Raw genomic sequence first — 25,116 nt, forward strand, 5'->3', positions numbered from 1 at the left:
CTGCAGGTTGAAAAGCACTGTAGGCCCAGCAGCATGTAGCTGACAGGAGTAATATTTCATTTCAATAACCTATGGCTGAATCCAAAACAGGCAAGAAGAAGAGCAACTACTACTGTGCAACTGAGACTCCTTATGCCAGACAGAAGGAGACACTGAAAGGCACCTCAGGGTTGGAAGACGAAAAGCAACTACTGAAGTGGAGACACAAACATCCTCAATCAAAGAACCTGAGAAATTATGGAAGTTATTATCAGCCAATGGAAATTATTATCAGCTAATTTGAATTACGGTAGAGTCCAAGGACGCTGCGCAGAATCAGGGTCCCACTCCATTATATAATCACAGGAAACCACACACGTTTCTAAGAGTATCGAGAGCTGCTGCCTCACACAGAGCTATACCGAGGTCGAGGGTACCGGATGCTTTCCGAGGCAAGGTGCATGGTTTTCCACGAGTCTGAGAGGTCTGTGACTGCTGCGTGTCAACTGGGGGCAATACTACCCGAATTAAAAAAAAAAACCAACACACACACACAAACAAGAATAATAGAGGGGTGCATGCATCATGTTCAACACAACTAGATTCTTTCAACACTTTAAAGAACTCATTAACATCTGAGCTGATTAAAGCAGTTTGGAAAAAAAAGAAAAAGGAGGGCTATGCTTCCATTTAAGACTAAAATGTGCAGTCACAGCCTAAAGAACTGAAAAATGTTTTCATCACATTAACTAATTAAAGGTTTCTACTTCATGAGTGTGTTGTGAACAATGGTGTTCTGCACATGCAGCTTATCTAAGATTCTCACCTTGCAAACCAATTAACTGTTATATAGTATGAAACTGGATAGAACCCCAAAGATTTATTCCAAAAATTAAATCCTAAGTAATTTATACCATTGTCGTACGTGCTGCCACATACACACCTTTCAAATAGAGTCTCAAAGAGCAGGGTAAGCAAGCAACGATGCCTTTTACACAGTAATACTATCCATCTGGCTTTAAGTCAACCCAGACACTTTCTGCTTTGACAGTCTGATGTGCAACTGAGATTCTCTGTTTGAGTCAAGACTTTCTCCAACTTTCTCTTTCTGCCTCTAACTGCTAAAACTCTATCTATGTTTTACTGTACATGCCACATCGTAAATCTTAAAAAGTACAATCTTGGCCCTTAAACTTCGCCTTTCAGTGTGGCTTAGATTTCAGTTGAAATAATCTTAAATTCTCAAGACACCTTTGCTATTTAAAGATTGTAGCTTCCGCAGAATAGGACAGGTTTTCTCACCGCCAACTCTGCACATGGGATGTAAGTGGTCACGACTGAACTGGGCTTGCATCCCACTAGAATGGTGGGATAAAATAAACAGCTCATCTGTTTCTTTAAAACACTGAACTCCCAGGTTTCTAAAGAGGTAAAACTGTCCCACAGCCATTCACACGCTAACAGCACGAAAACCAAAGGGTTCCTGAGAAGCTTCCATGAAGACGCTTTCAAAAGCATTCAAGGATCTCAGGAATCCTATAATTTCTTTAAAAGGTAAAGTATGTACCCAGGACCCTAAAAGTCAAGGAAAAAAACAACACAATACTGGATCTCAAAGGGTTAAGCTGCGACCATGGTCTAAGTACATCTCACCTAGTGACAATAAATTTTATCCCTCCTCATACTGAATTACCCTAAAACAATTAAGAAGAAACTAAAATAAAGCTAGAACTCGGATCAAATTCAGGGAGTCATGAAACACTGTAGATGTGAACTAACCTGCTCAAAGTAATGCCAATTAATTAGTATTTCAGCAAGGTTCTCCATGTTCTGAATCCGTCTTGAATCAATAATCCAAACTTACAGCAATCTGAAATTTAGAAAGGCTGCTTCTGTGTATGGAAGAGAAACGGCACCTTGCGAACCGCTCCCTACTGCATTCAGGTTAACTGAGATAGGTTCATGGTGAAACGCTTGCTTTCCAAACAAACCAGCCAGCTATCTACAGGGCACCGACTTTCAGTTGAGCAAATTCACATTAGGGAAGACATTAGTTGCAGCTGTTCAGACCACGAAATCAAGAACACATGCCTAATTTCAAATTAATGTGGAAAGCAAATCACTGGACAAATTAAAGACTTTCATCATTTAAACTAGAGTTCAACATCATTATGCATTTTTTAAGCTTCATTTATTTCAGTTGAATTTTTGCTGACATTCCCTTACTTTCAAATGCCTCATCTGCCTTCCAGCAATGCAAGCCCCCGACCACCATCTCAAGGAGGTGGTGATAGACGTTTTGCCTATCACGCAAATGCTCTCTTAACGGTAAGCAGTGAGGAGAATAAAAATGACATGACTCTTCCCAAGTAAAAAGCAGAGGCATGTCTGTTTCTACAGAAAGATGTTTTATTCTACTATTTTTTTTCTTCTATATTCAAAATTCAACTTGTCTACTCTGAGGGACTGCGGATAAACTGGAAAGCAGCTGGACTAACACCATCTTACCAAAATGATATCTCATTTCCTAAGAGAGGAAACCTTTTCACAGAGAATTTGAAAGGTTGCTTCATTCGTTCTTGCTATTAAGTCCTTAACGTTGACTTTTGAGGGGAAAAGCACACTCGACGTCAAGCATGCAGCCTCCAATTGACGGCCGAGGAGGACAGTTTCCCGCACACACCAGGCACATAAGAGTTTCAAAAAAACCAGAAGGGCGTGGCGGTCGTGGGAAACAGATACAAGTGAAAACAGACAAGACACACTTTTCAAATGTATCCCACCCCAACAAAATTAATGCCAAAAATCTGTACAATGTATAATGGCAAAGAAAGTCTCAACCCCCCTTTTTTTTTTTTTTTTCTTAAAAGACTACCTTGGATATGCCCTCGGCTGGAGCTGCTGGCGAAGCGGAATTAGCTGTTGTGCCAGAAGAGAGAACATCTCCCGTGGCGGATGAGAAGCCTGCCCCGTTTACGAGGCCACCAGGCAGAAGCCCAGGCACATAACCAAGCGCAAGAGTTGAGAACGGCACCATCACCATCCACGGAAGATGACCAGCAAGAGGTCGGTGTAGTTAATGCATCTAAACTACTTTTTGCGCTCAACACATCCTCTTTAAAAAGATTTATACCATCTGAGTTTCCAAATACAAATAAAGGTAAATTTTGCTATGTCATGGTTCATTTTGTGTGTGAGAATAACAGCACTTAGCTCCAGCTTTCGCTTCTAATTCAAGACTGCCATTTTAAAAGAATTTGGTCTATAGAGAAATACCCCTAACCATCCTTCTGCATTGAAACCTATATTCTTCCTGATGACGAGCACTTAAAACAAAAGGAAAATCCCCTTCTTATTCTCTTGCCTCCAAAAGGAATTTTAGTCTTTTGCGCTGCACTTCCATCCCAACCATGAACAGTTGCATTTAGTCATCATGTTACAAATTTACTTGAGGTCATGCTGAATTGGGGATTCACCTATTTCACACTTGCACCATTTTTAAAAATCAAGTAAGCAACACTATAAAAATTTTTCTCATTTAGTGCTTCAAAAGTTTTCATCACAATTTGCAAAACAAGTTTTAGAGTGACTTTTGCCAAGTCTCGAGTTGATAAATAGAAGTACTTCAGCAAGTGTCAAGCTTCAGGGTGATTTCTGAAATATTTTTTGAAATTTAGCTTCCATACATTGCTGCAACCATTTAAGTTGTGGTCATATCAGGCTCAGGAAAGTAATTGTCTCAGAAGGCATTCAAAATAAGTCAACTAGCCCCTTGTTGATTCACTTCTTCTACCTCCACTTGGAGTAAAAATGCCCCAAACTTTTAAAAGCGTTTTTTAAGCAACATTATATGCACATATTTTCAAAAGAGAGATCAGTAAGAATTTAGAAACTAAAACCAATCACACGGATCCCATGAAGGGGCTGATAAAATTCAGAAGAAAAGCCTTCACAATATCCATTTTAAACGTACATTAACACAATTGCGAGAGCAATACATACGCTGGAGCGATCAAAGACATTTTCTTTAACACGCCAACAGCAGAAACCAACCATCCACAGAGAGTGCAACTAGTACGGCATGTCCTGGCTGCCAACCTGGTTCAACCAGACGGGCACGTTCGGAAAGCCACAGCTATTGGCAGCGGCAAGGAAAACGGCATTTTGCACCCGGGCTCAAAATAATAAGTCAAAAGCCAATCATTAGCGGAAATAATAGCTGAAAGATGTTGGGGTGGCACGCACCTTCAGTATCATCACGCAATTGCTCCACCACATCTGTCAAATCCTCCCAAGAGTCTTTGCAAACAGCAAAAAGAAAGGAAAAGAAAGAAAATGTCATGCAAGCCATGATCCAAAGGGAAGATTCAAAAGCAAGGCATAAGAAAAGGATAACTGAAAGGGAGATTTGCATAATACAGGACTTAATTCATAGCGGGAAGAGATTTGCAAGTCAAAAGGGTTTATTAGTCTGCACAAAGCAATACAGCAAAGCGTTTTTTTCCTTGAGAGTCAAATTAAGGGAGGCTTCAGTAAAGCTTTAGAAGCTTTGTTTTGTTCTGTATTAAGACAAGCAACGTTTTTGTAAAACACATCCTAGAAAGAAAAGCAAGGAAAGCATTATTTTGTTTGTAAGATCAAAGCACTAAATTTTTGATATTTATGCAACGTCAGCATTTCCTTCAGTTTCCTCCTACCCAGCCCCAAACCGATCCCCCCAAATAACAAGGGAATAGAGCCACACATGAAAAGCAAGCACATTTCAGGAAAAGGACCTACTGAGGACATTTTAAATAAGGTTAAACACAGCTTGAACTCCATTACGACTGTCGCTCCAAATGAAAAATCTTGCAGAGGTGATCCAACTGAGCCTGGACGTGGGTCACAGGTTTTACGTCGTCATTCTTATGGTGATTCACTAAGGCCTCGATGAGGAAAACAGCTCTAGACCCTTCCCGGGAGCCTGCAGACGGCTGACGGGCACGGGGAGGAGGTAGGTGTCCTGGGAGAGGAGCAGGCAGGACGAGGAAAACGCGTTTCAGCACGCCCACTGATTCCCTGGTTTCAAACCCAGAAAACAAAGCCAGACGAAGCCCCGGAGGGTCTGAACCCTGTAGGATTTTCAGCTCCCTACTTACGTGCCCGGTCTCCCCAGCGCTAACTTGCAATCAGCTGAATGTCCAAAGCACAAGAAAGGCTCTATTCCCCTTTACAGGGCACCCGTGCCGAAGTCCTGAGCAAAGTACACACACTATTAGGACCTCCTCCCTCCCACAGAAAAGCGATCAGCAGCCTCCTCCTGCCGTAGGAGCAGCGCTGGCTAGCAAACAGCATATTCGCAGGCACCGCATTCAAAGAAGGATAAGAAAAAGTCGGAATACCACTACAACTAATAATTCAACCGATCCGCTAAAGCTTCCTACACTGCAATACCGCTGACCAACAGTCTTCTCATCCTTGGAGACTGTTTTATTCACGCAGCTGACTGGGCGATGCATTTTCTTCCTAAACCAGAAGTTCACTTCTTCCCCTACAACTACGCATTACTGCAAGACTGAGAACGGCCGAAAACCACCCTTCATTGCGTCCTGCCCATGCACCCATGTTAAACTGATCAACCACTTTTGATTCGGGAGGGATTTCTCCTCTCCTTGTCAGGGCTGAAGAGGGAGGGAGGGACACAATCAGGCTCACCCACCTCTGCTTGCTAGGAGCACCGGGGAGTTTCGCTTGAGAAATTCCCCGCTATTGCAAGAACAAAGCCCCGGTGATGATGCTCCCCCCGCCACCAGCTTCCCCCACGCACGACACTCACAGCTTTTGGTCTTTCATTACAGGTGTTAGAGGTTTCTGTAGGTGCAGGAGACTTTCCGTAGCTCACGGCACAGCGGTGGACTGCCACGTCTCTGACGCTTTCCTGGACCCTACTGCGTTCTTACTGTGGAGAGCTACAGATCTGACTCCGTGACTCACGGGTCACTGTCACCCCTTTCCCTTTTGTTTTAGGACTTAAAATGCAGGTGTTAATGTGACTGAGAAATTCAGTATTTGTAGAAAATGCTTTGTGTAACAACACTACATAAACAAGCGCATACAGCTAGTGTTTGCCAGCTGCATTTCTAGCATTTCTGACAATGACCCAGATGAGAACCCAGCTGCACATGCAATGATATATTTAACAGCAGTTTCCATCACATGCAGAGATCAGAACCAGATTCTGATCATCCCAGAATCCCTACTTGCACACCGAGATCGAAACCAGGCATCACCGCTGAATGGTCTTTTGTCTAACACTGAGGGTTTGGGTTTTTTCCTTAATCTGATGTGTAAACAGTGAAGAACATCCCCTAACCAGAACAAGATTGACAATTAGCTTTGAAATGGAGACAGAGAAAACTGCCAGGCTTCACTTGATCTTTCGGGTGATCTTTCTCACGTTGATTTCATCACTTCAGACTCCTCCCTACGCGCACCACGTAGCCTCCAATTATTTAAGGTCTCTACTCCTCTGAGCCTATAGCTTTGCTCAGCTCCACATCCGAAAAACACCCAAAACCTCCAACCCACTACGACAGCTGTTAACGACCGTAGTGAGGCTTACACACAGAAGAACAGGTCTTGCTTTCTCATCATTTTCATTTTTTTATTTGTTTTCCATCACCAGAGGAAACGGCTGAAGTGTATTAGGTCAGCACGGCCCAAGCAGCGCAGCACCCCAGCTCACATCCGGGCTACGTCTCACCCGAAGGTGCAAGAAACCGCACGTGGCTGTGCCGGCTCGACCTGGACAGTTGCTACCCACTTCGTGGTAAAGGATTAAGGCATCTGTTTGGGGTTTTTTTAACCCTTAGCAAGTGATTCCTACAAAGCTTACCAACCAATGCCCAGTGGAGTCACAAGTATTTTCTTCTATTATATCCCTACAGGCAAAAATCCCACCCTCTTCCCAGCAAGAAATGCTTGCAGGAATTGCGTGAATCCGTATTGGCACAAAGGCACCATGGGATTTGTACCGATTTACAGGCAAAAGCACACGTTTAATTAGCACTTTGATTTTTTTGTTCACTTCTTCATGCATCTAACTGCGCTTTGCATACGTTTCATTTCTTCTTTTACATTGTACGGTTTTCCCTGCTTGTCTGGAATTTCCACTGAACAGCGGGGGGAAAAAACCTTAACGCGCGCACACACCCCCACCCACCCACCCAAATAAATAAATAGATAGATAGTTACAAAGACCTGCAACTTGATGGTTTCCATGCCTCTTATCTTGGGGCGTCTAAGACAAACTCAACACTTTTGATTACTTTGGAAAAATATTCAAGTCTGTAACTGACGTGTACCAAGTTCAGAAAACAGGATGACTAAGACATTTAAGTCTTCCTAAAACGATTTCCTCATTCCAACTAGATTCCCAGGAAGATTAGTATTATGGAATTGAATATCCCACTGGAATAAGTACACAAGCAAGCTCTTTATAAGGGAACCGGAGTACTTATTATTACTAGTACATTAATCATGAAAATCCCATCCGCTATTTTAACAACGAAGTTTTTCGAAGTTACTCTCTTCTCTGCTTCGCGGACACAGCAGCAGCGTTCTCAACAGGTTTGACCCCACCAGACAGCCCAGCAGCAGCACGGCATTCTGTCGGGGCTGGTTTACCCGCTTTAGCACCGGGGCAAGGAACCCCTTACAGCCTCAGCCGAGCGGCTTGGGCTGCCGTGGAGCCGTGCGAGTTTCAACACTCTTACTACCAACCACAAAGTCTTTCAAATCCAACGTCAAATAAGGCTTACCAACCAAGGCATATTATCCTTTGCTAACAATTTAAAAAAAATAAAAATACAAAACCATCTTAACGAGCAGAGAGACTAGTGCGTATGACGAAGCAGCTTCTCTGTGTTATGACCGTGTTCCTGCTAATAAGAACGCTTAAAAAGAGGTGGTGACTAATGAATAGGGAATGATTACACACAGTAAGAACACAAAGAAAAACTTTCCCTCCTAACTCTATCCTCCTGAATTCGCTCATATCTTCATTTTCGGTTTAGTATTTCTCACGGACCTAGGCAATACCTAACAGTTACACTGAAATTTGGAACAACTCGTGCAGGAATAAGGGATATTGCCAGCAGATACACTTTCCCATGCAAATAAAAGCTTTTAAAAATAAACCCTGGGAGAATGTACCAGCATAAAAACTATTTCATGCTGCTACTAAACAGAGACAGTGCTTTATTATTTTAATTTTTTTTTTTTAAGATTGAAGTTATTAGCATAAAATAGGGTTGGGAGTAGACACCTTTACAAATATTCCAAACTGTCACCGTACCTCTCCAACTCCCATCCGGCTGTGTGCTGCAATACAACGCTGCTACACCTCCTGCCCCCAACACGGTTGTGAATAAGTTCAAGTCCAAAGGCAACACTGCTAAGCGGTGAGTTGTCAGACTGCTATACAGTGCCGAGAAAACACGCTACATGCAAAAGCTGAGTACATGAAGGGGAAGTCAAGACTGTGGCTTCTCACACTGTGGGCAGGACGGGGAGAAAAACGGCATCCGATTCACGCTGTGGGGTTTTTCAACAGGTGTCTCTTGAGCAGAAACCAGCAGAAGTTCCCAAATATACAGCAGAAGTATCCCTGTGACATTTTGAATAAACCTAAACAAGCACCGAACATGTGCCCTTTAATAAATGCTGAGAAGTTCCCGTAGTCAGGAGCTGCACAAAACCCTACATATTCCCTTCAAACTGTCAATACAGAACGCATCCATGAAGAAATAGCGTGCAATGAACATTATCACCTCAAACACCGCGTCTTAGCCTATACCGGGATGCCATCTACAAGTAGACTCCCACAATTTGCAGTAAGCTTAGCAACAGAACTGCAAGTTCCCCAACACATGCAGCTTCCCAGGCCATCCATCTTCTGTCCGCATCACCTTTACTTTTATTAGTAAATACCTTGTGAGTGCAACTAGGAGGATGGAATGCACCAAACTCCTTATACAGCTATGGCATTTTTTCATAGCGTTTTTCATGGCATAAAGACAGACACTCAAAAGAAAGCAATGAATCCACACATCCTTTTTATAGTTTCCAAGCACGATACGAGAACCAAGTTCCTCCAAAGACAGACTGAATAGGTCAGGATCTTTGTTTTTAAAGTACGTAAGTTCTTAACAAACACATAAGGAGAAGCTGAGAAGTCAGTAAAATAACCAAAAAAAGCCAACACTGATTTTGGGAAGTGAAAACTCAGCCCAATACAGAAAGTACGCAGCAACAGTGACATGTCAGTTATGTTGCTTTGGCTTGACCCAAATCTGCTGGTTTTTGTACGGATGCTTACAGAAAACATTAATTCTGTCAAACAGTTATAAACAAACCAAACCGTGACAAAACCAGGGTCCCCATGTTCTGTTTACCGCTAAGGAAAGGGGTTATTTTTTAAGCTTGCCCACAACAGCAGTCGAGAGATATACTAAACACAGCAGCAGCCAAACACCAATACCAGGGAAGACAACTTGACTGCATCCAGTCAATGCATGTCTGTTAAATCTCCTCTGCTCCTGCCTGGTGAAAAAAGTTCTGAGGAAAGAAGAAAAAACAACCGGCACATTTAAAATAAGATCTACAAAAGTGCTGACAAGTTAGTTAGACTGAACGACAAACGCAGGAATCTGGATGATGATCAAGTGAACCGAATCAAACCAAACCACACTGCAAACAAAAACGCTAAGCAACAAGGGTGGCTGTTTCCTGATGCCCCTTTTTAATCAACATCTTTCTTTTATATAAGCCCCAATATTCAAACCACTCACAGAATCACTACGGTTGGAAAAGACCTCTAAGATCATCAAATCCAAACACCAACCCAACCCCACCATGACCACTAAACCATGTCCCACAGTGCCACGTCCACACGTTCCTTGAACACCTCCAGTGATGGTGACTCCACCACCTCCCTGGGCAGCCTCTTCCAGTGCTTCACCACTCTCTCAGTATAGAAATTTTTCCTAATATCCAGCCTGAACCTCCCCTGGCACAACTTGAGGCCATTTCCTCTTGTCCTGTCACTTGTCACTTGGGAGAAGAGACCAACACCCCCCTCCCCACAACCCCCTTTCAGGCAGTTGTAGAGAGCGATGAGGTCTCCCCTCAGCCCCCTCTTCTCCAGACTGAACACCCCCAGCTCCCTCAACCACTCCTCATCACACTTGTGCTCCAGACCCCTCACCAGCTCCGTCGCCCTTCTCTGGACACGCTCCAGCACCTCAATGTCCTTCTTGCAGTGAGGGGCCCAACACTGAACACAGCATTCGAGGTGCGGCCTCACCAGCGCCGAGTACAGGGGCACGATCCCCTCCCTGCTCCTGCTGGCCACACCATTTCTGATACAAGCCAGGATGCCGTTGGCCTTCTTGGCCACCTGGGCACACTGCTGGCTCATCTTCAGCCGGCTGTCGACCAACACCCCCAGGTCCTTTTCCGCCGGGCAGCTTTCCAGCCACTCGTCCCCAAGCCTGGAGCGTTGCATGGGGTTGTTGTGACCCAAGTGCAGGACCTGGCACTTGGCCTTGTTGAACCTCACACAATTGGCCTCGGCCCATCGATCCAGCCTGTCCAGATCCCTCTGCAGAGCCTTCCTACCCTCAAGCAGATCAACACTCCCACCCAACTTGGTGTCGGCTGCAAACTTGCTGAGGGAGCACTCGATCCCCTCATCCAGATGATCAATAAATATATTAAACAAGACCGGCCCCAAAACTGAGCCCTGGGGGACTCCGCTTGTGACCGGCTGGATTTCACTCCACTCACCACGACTCTCTGGGCTCGGCCGTCCAGCCAGTTTTTTACCCAGCGAAGGGTACACTTGTCTAAGCCACAAGCCACCAGCTTCTCCAAGAGAACTCTTTCTTTTTCCTCCAGAAAGGAAGGAAAAGCCCGTTCCTCCGTGCCTCATTACCAGGCCTGAGTCAGAGTGCCAGGCGGTTCGGCAGCACTTCTCACATTCACTCAAAGGCACTTTCAAGTTCAACCGTACGAGAAATCCTACAGTGACCGTCAGTATAACCGCAACTGATAGTTTCCCTGTCAGTTATGCCTCATTATGCCCTAAAAAGTACCGTCCGTGTTCTAGAGAGGGATACTAATGGAAGAAATGATGATACGTGTGCTCTTCAGAAGGTTAATTACAGGATTATTTGTCTGATTTTAACTTTCAGCCTGCTGCTCTAACCACTTGCTGTTCTTTTCTGGGCCAAAGCGACCCACAACATAAGGGAAAGTTGGAAGAGCTTACTGAGAAATACTGAATATGCATGACTAATTCATTCACGCCTTTTCTTTTTTCATTAAGACTAGCACATTCTCCTTCATTGTATGGACAAATACTACTTTTATCATGAAATGGAAACCTATAGTCACAGTATTAGATTTATTTAAATGGTATTACCTCGTATTTGTTGCCTTAGGAATGATAAATAATACATTTAATAAGAAGCAATTAAAGTGGTCAAGAAAGAAAATTAAGTAGATGCTGTTAATATTATTGGAGGTACGTAACGAATTTTTTCAGAATAGATTTGCAAATCAGGTGAATCACGAAGCGTTGACAAAAGAAAAGGGACCAGCGAAGAGACCTACACCTCGCAATCCAAAAATCAAGGAAGCGACCAGACGCAACCTAGAACGCCAGGAACGATCTATTTGGAACTTACTAAGTAGCTTAAGAAAAAACATTTTTAAAAACCCACTACATGAAAAATCCCACCTCTAAATTTGTATGTATATAGACAGAGCCTTGCATAAATATGAAAAAATAAGTCCATTCATTACACCCTGCAACTTCTGTCTGGAAAAGCTGTTTTCAAAAGAGGAAGGGTGAAGAACAGATACTAAAAATGCTTCACACACACAGACATTCTCCCCTGCAAGTACTGCTGCACCAACATGTGCCCGCCCGCAGGTCCCGGTTGTACTTCCAGAGCAGGAGAACACGGAGCACTTGGGGTCTGCTGCTGCCTTGGGGAGCCCTGCTCTCCTCTGTCGCCTACGGCTGTACTTCGCTGATGCTACTGACCTTGCCACTATCTGCTCCCTGCAGATAATAGTTAACTTTATCTATTTCCTCTGACCACACCACGCACATCGACTCAGTCCCTGCACTGCTATCCCACACCGACCTGCTTCTGAGGAGCGGCTGAGGGAGCTGGGGGTGTTCAGTCTGGAGAAGAGGGGGCTGAGGGGAGACCTCATCGCTCTCTACAACTGCCTGAAAGGGGGTTGTGGGGAGGGGGGTGTTGGTCTCTTCTCCCAAGTGATGAGTGACAGGACAAGAGGAAATGGCCTCAAGTTGCGCCAGGGGAGGTTCAGGCTGGATATTAGGAAAAATGTCTTTCCTGAGAGAGCGGTGAAGCACTGGAAGAGGCTGCCCAGGGAGGTGGTGGAGTCACCATCACTGAAGGTGTTCAAGGTACATGGGGACGTGGCACTGTGGGACATGGTTTAGTGGGCATGGTGGGGTTGGGTTGGTGGTTGGACTTGATGATCTTACAGGTCTTTTCCAGCCTTAGTGATTCTGGGATTCTTTGCTCTCTCAGTTAATGCATCATTATCCAGCATCCAACTGCCCAGAACTGCTTTACCTCGCATTACAGCACCGCTAGCTTGTGCTTTCATTGTAAATTGTGACCATTGACCACAATATTTTTAATGAAAAACTGTTACAGAATGTATTTTTATTTTAAAGGCCACTGTCATCGCTCCTGTGTTAACACATGCTAGTCCTCATTTGGCAACATCAGGGTCACAGAGTGACATGACCATTTTTCCTACGTCCCGAACATTTGGACGTGAGTTAAGGCTTGCACTGCGCTAACAGAAATAGCAAAGTCACAAATCTGCAGCAAACTGGGAGGAGATAAAGAGGAAGAAAAAAAAATGTACAGGGGAGTCGGGAATTCCAAGCCCACTCTCCATTACACCTAAGGGACAAGTAAATAGCCAATGTACATCACGTACATTAATGGTGTAACCCCACCCTAAGTTTCACTGCTGTCTCCACGTGATTACTGTCAGGCATTTCTCTATGTTGCAACTGCCTGGAGTTGCATGGAATGTTTCTCCACAAGCAGCCTCTTTCCAGAAGGAAATATATGAGTAATATGAGTAACTGCTACGGGAAATTTCTCGTTTCATTTTGGCACTTGATAGTTTGCACAAAGGAAAGAAAAACCAAACTCTAGTGGTTCTTCCCCCCCCCCCCCCCCCCCATCTTTCACTTCCCACCTCGGTTGACACCCAAGAGGTTTCTCTACAACACTTTCGATCTGTTATCTCTGAGGGAAATAAACCTGCCCCACAGTTCCCGGATCTGACTTCATTTAGACTGAACAAGCTTAAAAGAGCAAAGGAAACAACTCTCGATTGTAATTTCTTAACTACAGCATTGAAAATATTTACCAAAGTTTAAAATTTAAACACATAAACCAAAATTAGAGTAGCCCTGACGTAGGTCTCACCCTAGCCTCACAGGGCACTCGCTACCTCTCCTTCTCTGAATTGCTTCAAGTCAGCCGGAGGGCTGGCACACTGCACCGTCCTGAGGAGCTTCTTAAAACTTCATCTTCTCTCCCCTTTGGTTCAGGGCCAAGTGTCCATCTTCGCTCCATCCTTTCCCTTTCTTCCCGGCTGGCGATGGGATTCAGTGTAAATACGTCTTCTCCGTCCCTGGGGCGATGACCGTCATTATCATGTTACTTTTCAGCACGTGCTGTCTGGACTAGGTGACCTAACTGCTATTCAAAATATTTAGGACCATTAACACGCCATAATTCATTTATCTTGCATATTATTGACTTCACATTTGTTCTACTACATCTGGTCTCCTTCAAACTTTTCACCTGTTCAGGGGTTTCTGCCACCACGCGTGCTTTAAGGGGCACTTTTCTAACAAGAGAGTAACCTCACGCAGTTTCCGTCAACGCGCCAAAGGTCCCTGCTACTCTCAGGACAGTGTTTCCAGCAGATTTGCTTTTAATGGGAAAGGCACAAGCCAAGGGGCCATTTCACCTCTCCCACCAACAGTTTACTTTCCCTCTTCCACACTACTAGACAAAACCCAAACCACAGTAACAGTTACCAGGCTCTCTTCCAAGGTGTGCTTTGTCCTCTGCAGACCGATGCGGCTTTACAGCAGGAGCGCAGTTCCCCCGGTAGCACAGCCCGGTACGGCAGAGGAGCCCTCGTGTCACACGGTTCCCTCACAGCTGAATGGCTCTGTAGCTCCCACACCAAAAATAAGGAGATTCTCGCCCCCTCCATGCAAACTGAAGTGCGAAGGCGGCTGCCAATTTGCAAAACAGAAATATAACTACTAAGGTCACGCTGCTTCCTTAAACCGTTTTGAAGCGTGCAAAGAAACACGGAAAAATACTTGAAGGGAAGATGGAGAGAAAAGGTAGAATCTGAAGGATGATCCAATAAACAGTGCAACAGATTAATGGGCAAGAGGTATTCGAGCGTTGAGAAGAGCATTTGCTTTTTCTGAAGAGCTGTACAACTTTTACTCAGGACATTCTACACAAACACACGTCTGAAACTAAAACTTCTAAATTACTGGTTAAAAAGAAGAAAAAAAAAATTCTGACCTTAGCTACCAAAAATTATACGCTGGAAGAGATAATTTCATCTTTCCATGTTATAAACGTACCACTCTAATTCCCCATTTTAGTGCAAATGGAACAGGATTTAAAAAATAAAATAAGGGATATTGTAATTCTTGACAGTTGCAAGTACATTCATATCATACAGTTAGCACGCATACTCCTCCTGTTCTCAATTACAAGCTGATGCCCTGAGGATTAACATTTCCATTGCTCTAACATGAAGCTCCTCATAAAGACGACTGATTGTTCAACGTAGAAATTTAACATCCAGTAAAACTGTGCAAAGCCATTTTGCATTTCAGAACTTCTCCCAAAAGCCGAGATCAGTGTTCAACCCCATATACACATGCACTCTTGAACGTACAACAGAAATACAATCAAGATGTTTTTCACACCTCAGTCCCTAAAGATGCCTCAGTGATCATTATACATATTGCAAACAAACAAGAGCTTAATAGCCGCTAGTGTCACATTTCATTTTGTGATGCTTGCAGAGCACGGTAAAGCTCTGATTACCTAATTAAGGACCATTGTTTAAAAAAAAATAAATCTCATTTTCTAAGCCAAGCAGATTTACACTATATAGCAAAATCAGCTTATTGTCATACACACAGAATTCTTCCGAACAGTTGAAAAAGAAACTTAAATGCTTTTATTGTGAAATTGAGCATCCGTGTTACCTGCCGTATTGATTATATCTAGTTGCAAGAAACTCAGTAACTATACTAATGCATCTACCCTTTTGCTACACACTACTCTTAAATCGAATTAAGTTTTGCTCAGAGTTACACTCAGCAACTCCAACTCTGTGGCAGGAATGGAATTACTCCAACTTGACACTGTGTCATCTCAGATTAGAATCCGCGTGCCAAAGCATACTGCCTTTGGCTTAAGAAGCAGCAGAATTGGGCTCGGTTTTACTAGAAAACATCACCGCAACAGGAGGATGCCTACTGGTTTTAAACGTCAATGACCAAGACTGTGATTGCCACGATGCCCTTACATTACGAGCTCCCTCGCTGTCCCTCCAGCTCCTAGCCCAAACTTGGCCTCAAGTGGGATTATTCCAGAGAAGGCTACGACAAAGGCTCCCGAGGAAGGGGCTGACAGCAGCTCCGGCCTCAGAAGTACGAAGCACCAGCTGCAGTTCTGCCCCTCTGCTTGGGGAGCACAACCAGCCAGCACAGCCGTCTGCCTCTAGATCCCCCTAACATCCCTACTCCAAGATCCGGCACCATTAAAACTTTTTCCGATGCCTCTCTCTCACTGGAATTAAAACACAGCGTTCCGGTGAGGGATATCAAACCAGAGCAGGATGGGTGCAGACACCTACGACGCAAGGCTAGGAGCACACTGTCTGTTCATCCTCAGCACGACGGCTGCACGGTGAGGAGGAGGAAGGCAGGATGGCTCTTGTGGGCTGGGGGCACAGCAGATCCCAGAGTGAAGAGAGGCTGGAGCCAAAAAACTCTCTGAAAGCAGCCAGAGTCGAGGGGCAGCACCTGGAGGCTTCAAATCCTGATTTCAGCAAGCTGTTGGATTTGCTACTGCAATATGTTATTTTTTACGTGTCTTCATTTGCAAGGAAAAAAAATGCAACCTTTTGTGACGCCTTTGCCAGAACTCCAGAGCCTTCTTTTTTGTTCTTCTTCTTCTTCATAATCCGTGTGTTTCTACACCAGTTTTATGGAGATACTTCAAGACACGCCAGCCTCAGCTCCTCGGTCTCCTGCCTTTCCCTCCAGGCACGCGTTTGGTGCCCGCAAGCCCCGTCACCCTGTCCCCTCGACCCGCGCGCACAGCGAGGCGCAGCGGCAGTGCTGATGCAGTAGCGCCGGTTGGAACACCAGGGCTAAAGCTGTGTCAGCTTTTCTATTATGAACACTTTTTCCTGACCTTCTATCTCTGCTAAAAATATGACTTGGGTCCAAAAAACAACCCCCCAAAACCCCAGTCTTCCTGCCTCCCGACAAACAACCTTAATTTATGAATGTATGAACATCTCCATAAAGGTCAGTATGATACAGCTCTTGTTTTTTAAATTCATTTTTGACATACAAATTAAATAATATGGCAACGAAATGAGCAAATAGCATTTTCTAACCCTTTCTGACACTTGCAAGAAAGTGACTGTAATTACAGCTTGAAAAACAGTTCTTCTTCCAGTCTTGGGGAAGGGTTAGTCTAGTATCCATGTCTGAATTGTTTACCCAGGCATTCACGAGTGCAGTTTGAACACTGTAAGGACACATATTCAGCATATTTGAGAAAGGCAACCCAGAAAAGCTCCATTACAGGCACTGCATTCATCCGAGCCCACCTTCCCCAGGAGTTTGCTCAGAGTAAGAAGGCGAACAGAGAGAGGACACATACAAAAATAAGGATCTGAAGAACTGACTCGTGGTCCGACTGAAAGGTTTGCCAGGCTATGCTATGAGAAGAGCCCGAGATTGCTTGGAAGGTCATTTACTAACTACATGACAAGTCAAAAGAGTAGTTACTATTTATGAGGGAGAGAGAATATATAAAAATCAGTCTACCTACACTGGAACCTACTGTTAAAAAACCCAAAACACTGAAGTCCAAAAACGTACGAGCAAGACCGAGCAGGGCCTGAACAAGCCTGTGCCACAAACAAGACCAGGGGAACTGGAAGACAGCTGAATTACTGCACCCTTGGCTCACCCTGTACTCACTGCTCTGGTTCTGCTTTCCTGAGCCTGCAGCACCGCTCGGAAACCCTGGGACATGCTTCCGAGGGAGCCTTCGTCTCTGCTTTTGAAACCTCTGTCTAGTATCCCACTGTGTGACTAAGTATTTGGCAAGCAAATCCAAACCCAAAGGCTGCTACCGCTGAGAGCAGCTGTCAAATGGAAATTAAATTATCACCTGGGAATTCATTTTAAAGCTCAAATCCTCACCGCAATTTAAGTTGCCTCGTCCAGCAAAACAACAACAGAGTTAGACATTACTGACTTGACAAGCCAGCATCAAACGGGTCAAACGAGACGACTCGGTGGAATTGCACTTCAGTGGTTACTGGAAAAGGGTCGAGCGCGAAAAGACGGAGCCCCCTCGCTGTAAGACCGAAAGATGCTCGGCATCCAAAGGGCGCTCGGAACCCGGCAACGTTGGCGACCACGGGAGCACTGGCCACCGTGCAAAACTCCTGCAGAAATTCATCTGATCTCCTCCTTCCCCACTTTTCTACTGGTAGAGCAATGTGTGGGTGTCGTCTTGCGCTTTCAGTACTCAGCAAGCTTTCAATCCTCGTTTTAGATGACCTGGTAATAAACTGCTTTCACCGTCAACCCAGATCACAAGTCCTTTTTCAAGAAGAAAGCAAGAAGTGTTATGCCTCCACTGCTCAGGCTTCCAAGCCATTGCAAACACCAGAAGGGAGCTGGAAGACTCGTGATGGTATTATCACCTGACAATAGGCGTAACTGCCTCATCTCTTGGGGCTTTCCAAAAACTACCCGCTGACCGTCGGCAGGCACAAGTCTGCGTTTTGCCAGTATGCCCCATTTGTAAAAGCTGACAGCTGACTAATAGAGCTCTAAGCCCTGCTTTCAGATTAAAATCATGATGAAATGTGTCACAGAGCACACATCATTGCCATCTTCCTTCCTGAGACACACAAACCTGATCTTTCCAGATACGTTTTAAAAAACAGCTACAATTAAGCCCAAATCCGTTTCCAAGGGGTGGATTACAAACGACGCAACAAATTCTAAGGGCGATCTGAAGCACCAATTTGGCTTTCTAACATGTCAAACAGTGTCCAGGTTCTCCAGGCAGGACAAGAGCACCTCATCCCGGAGACACCCCCCCCCCCAACTCGTGCAGCGGTTGAAACAATGCGACGGCCGCAGGGATCCCGAGGCGGGGAGCCGGACCGTACCTTCGTGGGTAGGCTCTGGGTCGGGTGTCAGCGAGATGTCGTCCAGCTCCCGCAAGCAGAGCCATTCTCCATCCATCGACACTCGGAATTTGCAAAGATAGATGGTCTCCATGGCAGCCTGAGTGATCTTGTCTGTGGTGGGGGTTGGCATGTCGCTTTGAGGCGTCAGAGCAGACATGATGACTCAGCTGGTACAACAACAGCGGGGAGAAAAAATAAGAACTGAAAAGAAGAGCTTTCTGAAGAAGAAAATAAGAAATACCTTGCTATTAAAGGGCAGATATGCTCAGGATCGCATAGGCTGCTCTGGCCTTTTCGTATATAAAGCAAGGTAAAACCGCTGCTCCTTTACGCTCGTCTCTTCCTCCCTCCTTTACACCAACCGTTGTCTTCAGCTGCGCTAGAGGCTATTGATCCTAAGCGACCACAGAAAAGCTGGCTTCTGCATCAAAGACAGGAGGTAAGGGGGAAAAAAAGGGAAAAAATATATATATTTAAAAAAAAAGCAGAAGGAGGAGAAAGAATGGCTTCCTCTGATGATTACCCAAGCAAAAGCAAAGGAAGAGCGCAGAGACAGCTATCCAGGGTTGCAGAAATCCAACTGCTGGTCCCTTTCTTCCCCGGCGAGGCAGGGCAGCGCGTGCGGCCGGGATTGGCTGTGCGCAGTAAGCAGGGTGGTGACCAAAATGGCTGACTAATGAACTGAACTGAAAATTCAGGCTCATGTGATCGGCTGCTCCCGGCGTCGGGCAAGCAATTCCCAGGATGCTTCCTAGAGGCTGCTGATGCAGGGATGGCAATTAGGCTCCCGTCACCCGCAGCACCTCCTCATCAGGCTACGCTAGTCAATTTGTGAGCAGGCATAACACACCATGCAGATTCCTCGTCCGTCGCCCCCGTACTACAAAGCAGCGCGAGGAATACAAAGGCGCATTTGTATTCCCTTCGCGTGCCTGGATGTCGCTACGTGAATTAAATGAGGACCTTTGTTTTCACAGCAGGTGTGCAAGTCGCAGTTTACATTTTATTCGCCGTGCAACCTTCTCGAAGGGTACCTTTGAGCTAAGATTTCCCACGTACAAAAAACCGTTAGGATGGATTTATCCTCTCAGGGAAATGGTGAGGAAAAAAAAGATCTGGCTCTAAGCACTTCAGCGATCGAGGATGAAGCTATTTTCAGAGCACACGTGCACGTGGAAGAACAATGAGGGACACCACCTCAAACATATATCGCTGCCTGACTGAATCTTACACTTTAAAAGCCTCACCTGAAAATTGGCACTGCTCAGGTGAGGCTGATGAAGAAGTATTACCTCTCAGAAGGCAGAGAAACAAGCTTTCAATCTCTCAAGAACAAGACGAGAGCACTGCGTTGCCCTGTCCCTTCCCGGCCGGCTGAATCTCCTCCGCGTCCCCAACCCACCCAGCCCCACCTCCAAGGGACAAGAGGTCCCAGGTCAACAGACACCCTTCTTATTCCCGAGGTCACTGATTAACCAGGTCATGGCACACGGTATCACCACTTCAACCACGGTATCAGGCAACAATACATTACCTTCTCTTACGTTATTCCTGTGTGGCTCCAGTATATTTGTGGAGAGCGGATGCATAGCATCCATCTGAAATGGATGCCTAGCCCCCCACCATGTAAATTCGGAGAAGGCTGGCTGTTCACCAAAAAAAGTGTATCAACAGCAACTTGTGAATGATTAATGCATGGACCTTAATTACTCTCCATACTTTTTCTTCCCTAAAGAAATACTCAAAAGGATGCGCCTCTATTTCTTGGGGATGTGAAAGACAAAAACTCATCACTTGATACAGAACTCAGCATGCCAATGCGTACAGTTTTTGGGAAAAAAAGCACCCGTTACATAAAAACCTCATAAAACTGGAATAAAAGGGTTAAGAGCTGTTATTTGTAACAGGCAGGAGGAAGCAGTTGCTTTCAGCAAAAACTTCCTGCTTGGCGTGCAACATTTTGACTCGGCAACTCTTCCCCCCCATTAGACTAAAACAAACCAAGAGCCACGCAGCGTATTATCACAGCCATGCACAGGAGAATTATTGCACAAGCGACAACAGTAACTATTGTTCCTTCTCCCTCAGAAAGAATGCGGTTCATAAACCGCGCTGACAGCGTTTTAACTCATATGATATTTACGCATCCTTTCAGCGACGACAACCTCTAGCTTTCGCGTTCACGTTGCGCCACTCTTCAAAGGAGTGAAAGTTGCCCTACACAAACAGCTGCGGGAGAAGAGCTGCCCAATTCACCCTTGCTAACCTTTTGAAAGGGTCTAAACAAACAGCAAATAATCAAAACAAACCCTTTCACAGAATCACTAAGGTTGGAAAAGACCTGTAAGATCATCAAGTCCAACCATCAACTAACATGCCCACTAAACCCTGTCCTGCAATGCCTCGTCCACACGTTCCTTGAACAAACCAACCAAGTACCATAAGCCATGGTGCAAGCTCTTAGCCAACATATCTCATTATCAGACAGCTTCATTTTTTGGATTTGAAACAATTAGAAATACAAACAGCGTTAGGTGTAACCCAGCAGCTCCCATTTCATGACAAGGGTCTTCAACTGAATTCAGCGCTGGCAAGCGATCCCCATGCCAGCATCACAGTGGAGGTTTGTTAAAAAAAAATCCAAGTAACTGTTCAACTGGTTTTCTTTTATGTCACTTGCTTCTTCTTAACGTGAAGAAATAAAAGAAGCCAGTCTGCCCCTTCTAGTTCAGTTGTATTTTCAGGTTCCTTTATGCAATGTTCCTGCTGCAAATACCCCCTAGGGATATTTAAAGTACTTGAAAAATATGTTTCAGGTTTCATTAATTCCAGTTTATTAGTATGTTTTGCCCAAAACAAAGCTTGAGATACAACCTACCCCTAACAGATTTTGAACAATTGCCACCTTAAAAGAAACTGAGCTACTTCGCCTCTGTAAAACTGCACCTTTTACTCCTCTAAGAAACAAAAATTACATAAAGTATGCATATGCTTAGAAATGCCCATGGGTTGTTTTTGATTTAAAAAAAAAAAAACAAAACAACGACAAGTTCAGAACTTACTTTCCAAGCTGATTGGTTTTTTCTTGCAGAGTTTTGATAGGGGTATTTGAAGACCTAAGAACTCTTCAACTGTCCAAAGGAAGCTGTAATCTCCAGGCTCCAGCACATGGCTGAATTTACACCCACAGAATAAAAATAGAGAACTTGCCTTCCCAATACAGCTTTCAGGGCAAGGCTAAGGCAAGTAGCTAAGTCAAGTAGCAAATCCACAACAAAAGCGGGTAACGTTCATACATCAGCTACGGTACTAGGGGAAAATAAAAACTCTACTCAGAAAAGGAAAACAAAAAACCAAACCAAACCCAAAAACCCCGAACAGCAACTATCCTACGACTTACTGACCTGTGAGCCTTTTATCACCACCTGGAAAACACGAGACAAACCTTCCCCTACGCCCACCCTATGCCTCAAAGTTATAAAGCAACACAGCATCTTATAAAGAAACACGAGAAAGGTATCAAATATTTGTATTTTCATAAAGCCTTTGGTAAAAGTACCATGCAACTCAAGGCCAAAGGATGAAGCTCCATCAGGGTTCAATGAGTAGTCAAAAGACGAAAGAAAACCTAGCGCAGGTATAAAAGATGAGGAGGTTATTAACGAAGAACCACTGGCTCAAACGAGTCAGACAGCCTTGACTGGTCTTACAAACCCCTCATACGAGCCACACTTTGGCAAACGTGGAGAGAGGCTTTGGCTACCTTACAAAGTAAGGCAGGTTTTTGCAAAAATGTTTTCAAGATAAAAGAATTGGGAATTGGCTGTGTCGGAAACTTAAGACTTAACCACCTGAACGCAAAGCACTCCGTCAGGCACTGGTATTTCAAAGCTCAGCTGTACTGGAAAGTATTTTTAGTTTCACAAGCTGATTAAATTGGAATCATCTAAGCAATAAAACCCAAATAAATTCCCAAACAACCTTTCGGACTCCAGGGGGTACCTTTGGGCAGAGTTTTTCCTCCAGCGCCAGCAAGCCGAGTTTCAACCATCAGGAGAAAGAAAACTTTCCCCGATCACTGTGCAGAGATTGCAAAGCAGCCATACAGCTAAACGGCAAAGTTGGCAGATGAGATTATTGCTTCAGATGACTGCGCTGCTTCTGGTTATTTAAACTCGCAGGAGACCACGGAACCATAAAAAAGCCACCGATTCTATACAAATAGGAACCGCTGCCGAAGGAAACTGTCCGACGGTAACAGCTCAGATGCACCGCCGAGCTGTAAAATAGCTGCTCGGAGTGTCTGAGAGCGACTACAATGCCAGAGGTAACTCCATGCAAAGGGGATAAGAATTACGAAGAAACACACGCCTTTACATCGCACTCTAAGACAAGCATGAATCATGAGCAGGTTCTTCCAAGTTCTTCTACAGCCCGTAACCTGTTTGTGGCTGCTGTATCAGACTAGGCAGCCTGACAGCCTGGTCCAGTAAGGCAGCTCCCACATTTCTAAGTGAAACAATTCTGATCTTCCTATTTTCTGCCCACGCTCTTGCCCAACACATGAAAACCTCTTACCAGCAAAGCTATGAATGTGACTTTTGCTCTCATGCCCTCTCTTTCCTTCGCAGAATCCCAGAATCATTAAGGTTGGAAAAGATGTGTAAGATCACCAAGTCCAACCACCAACCCAACCCCACCAAGCCCACTAAACCGTGTCCCGCAGTGCCACATCTACACGTTTTTTTGAACACCTCCAGCGATGGTGACTCTGGCACCTCCCTGGGCAGCCTCTTCCAGTGTTTCACTACTCTCTCCGTAAAGAAATTTTTCCTAATATCCCGCCTGAACCTCCCCTGGCGCAACTTGAGGCCATTTTCTCTTGTCCTGTCACTTGTCCCTTGGGAGAAGAGACTTCAGCTTCAACTCTGCATCAACATGCCGTCCAACTACCCGCTCGTCCTCTCAACAGCTGTCCCAGTTGTGATGATTAGAAAAACAACATCAGGGCTACGCGCGGTCCTAGAGCCAACAGAGCTGCTGGTCTGCAAAGCGAAGCACATGGTCTCGCTCCTCCAATCGCCTCCCTCCAGGCAATCTCTTACGTGGAATGTAATCTAAAAAGATAAAATTAGTAACAAAGCAGCTACGCGGCAAAGTCTGTTTCTGACCCTTCTGCCAACACAGGTACGTACATCACCTCAAGCACCAGCAGCACTTTGAACCCTGCATGTTAAAAACACAAGTGGGCAAAAGAAAGTTGAACAACCCGAAAACCAGTGACACAATTTCTTAATTCCTGGAGTAAGTGACAAACACTTTTTTTGTCTACCTACTGTGAGATACAGAGATATTATTTAAGGATTCACATAACTCCCATAATTAAGGTTACAATTAAAAGAGGGGAAGGAAAAGTCTACCGGGAGTATCACAATACCTGGTAGGCTTTCAGTGGGAGCAAGGAATGGATTGGGGTTTTTTTGTTTGTTTCTGGGTTTTTTTTGCTTTGGTTTTTTTTTGGCAGTTTGGTTTTTTTTTTTTTTTAAGGACAGCATAATCAAGATACTTTTACTGTATTTAAAAACTATTCTAAGGATTTACTTCAGCTCAGCATGCTTAAATAAATCTTCTTGTTCCTTCTGTCTGTCTGGAACTATCTGTATCAAAAAAGCAGGTGCTGCCGGCATGAAAAGCTTTTGCCATCTCCTTCCCTTGGAGGGATTTACTTCAGCTCAGCATGCTTAAATAAATCTTCTTGTTCCTTCTGTCTGTCTGGAACTATCTGTATCAAAAAAGCAGGTGCTGCCGGCATGAAAAGCTTTTGCCATCTCCTTCCCTTGGCAGTGCTTGCCTCCACCTGACATTGGGAACAATCTCTCTTACCTTGTAAATAAGAAAACTTGGGTAAGAGGGAGAAAGATTAGTTAGAGGGGAAAAGAAGACGTCTGACAGAAAACCTATAGAGAAAGTTTTAAGAGAGACACATTCTTATGATTCATTCTTTGTTCTTCATTTACGTTCATCGCTGGGCTTCAGGTCACCAGCACTACAGGGCTTGCACCGCTGCCCTGGCAACAGAAGCATCATGCCTCCACCTGGGTGCAAATAACCCTTGGGTTGACTTCTACAGCTGGAAACAGTTGCGTGCAGAACTCCATCGAGTCACCGCTCTCCAGGAAAACCCTAACGCAGAGCTATGAAGGCTGTAATTAGTTCACAAGCAGCAAGCATACTTTTCCAGAATTTCAAATATAAAATTTAACAGCTAGACAGTACCCTTCCATCCTGTGGCGAGACCTCGAGAGAGAGACGATTCAGTGACTGCATCCTAACAGGAAAAAAAAAAAAGACAACTTCAAATAAACCTCAAAAATATTCTGAAGTACTGACTTTTCCATACATTGGTCACCACCTCCACTGTAACACATAAGTGTCGATACAGAGTAATTATTTTCATTACTACTCATGGAAATGACAGCCTTCAGGCACTGAAGGGAGCAACTCGTGATCCAGCAGGAAATCCCTTCACTTCAA

The 25,116-nt window shown here is 44.6% G+C and overlaps 1 protein-coding gene across 3 annotated transcripts in view; it reads right to left on the minus strand.

Moving 5' to 3' along the window:
- Positions 1–19,125, minus strand: part of RUFY3 (RUN and FYVE domain containing 3) — a 37,344-nt gene extending 18,219 nt beyond the window's left edge. The window contains exons 1-3 of one of the 3 annotated variants that reach the window (XM_059826996.1): positions 19,106–19,125; positions 18,562–18,749; positions 4,225–4,278 (exon numbers count right to left, since the gene is read on the minus strand). In XM_059826996.1, coding sequence (XP_059682979.1) covers positions 4,225–4,278; positions 18,562–18,739 — 232 coding nt within the window. In that variant the 5' untranslated portion in view covers positions 18,740–18,749; positions 19,106–19,125. Of the gene's footprint in view, positions 1–4,224; positions 4,279–18,561; positions 18,750–19,105 lie in introns of those variants that run through there. The other 2 variants (XM_059826995.1, XM_059826997.1) reach the window with 2 other exon arrangements.
- Positions 19,126–25,116: the final 5,991 nt, after the last annotated feature.

Source organism: Gavia stellata, chromosome 19 (genome assembly GCF_030936135.1).
Source record: "Gavia stellata isolate bGavSte3 chromosome 19, bGavSte3.hap2, whole genome shotgun sequence".
Lineage (NCBI taxonomy): Eukaryota > Metazoa > Chordata > Aves > Gaviiformes > Gaviidae > Gavia > Gavia stellata.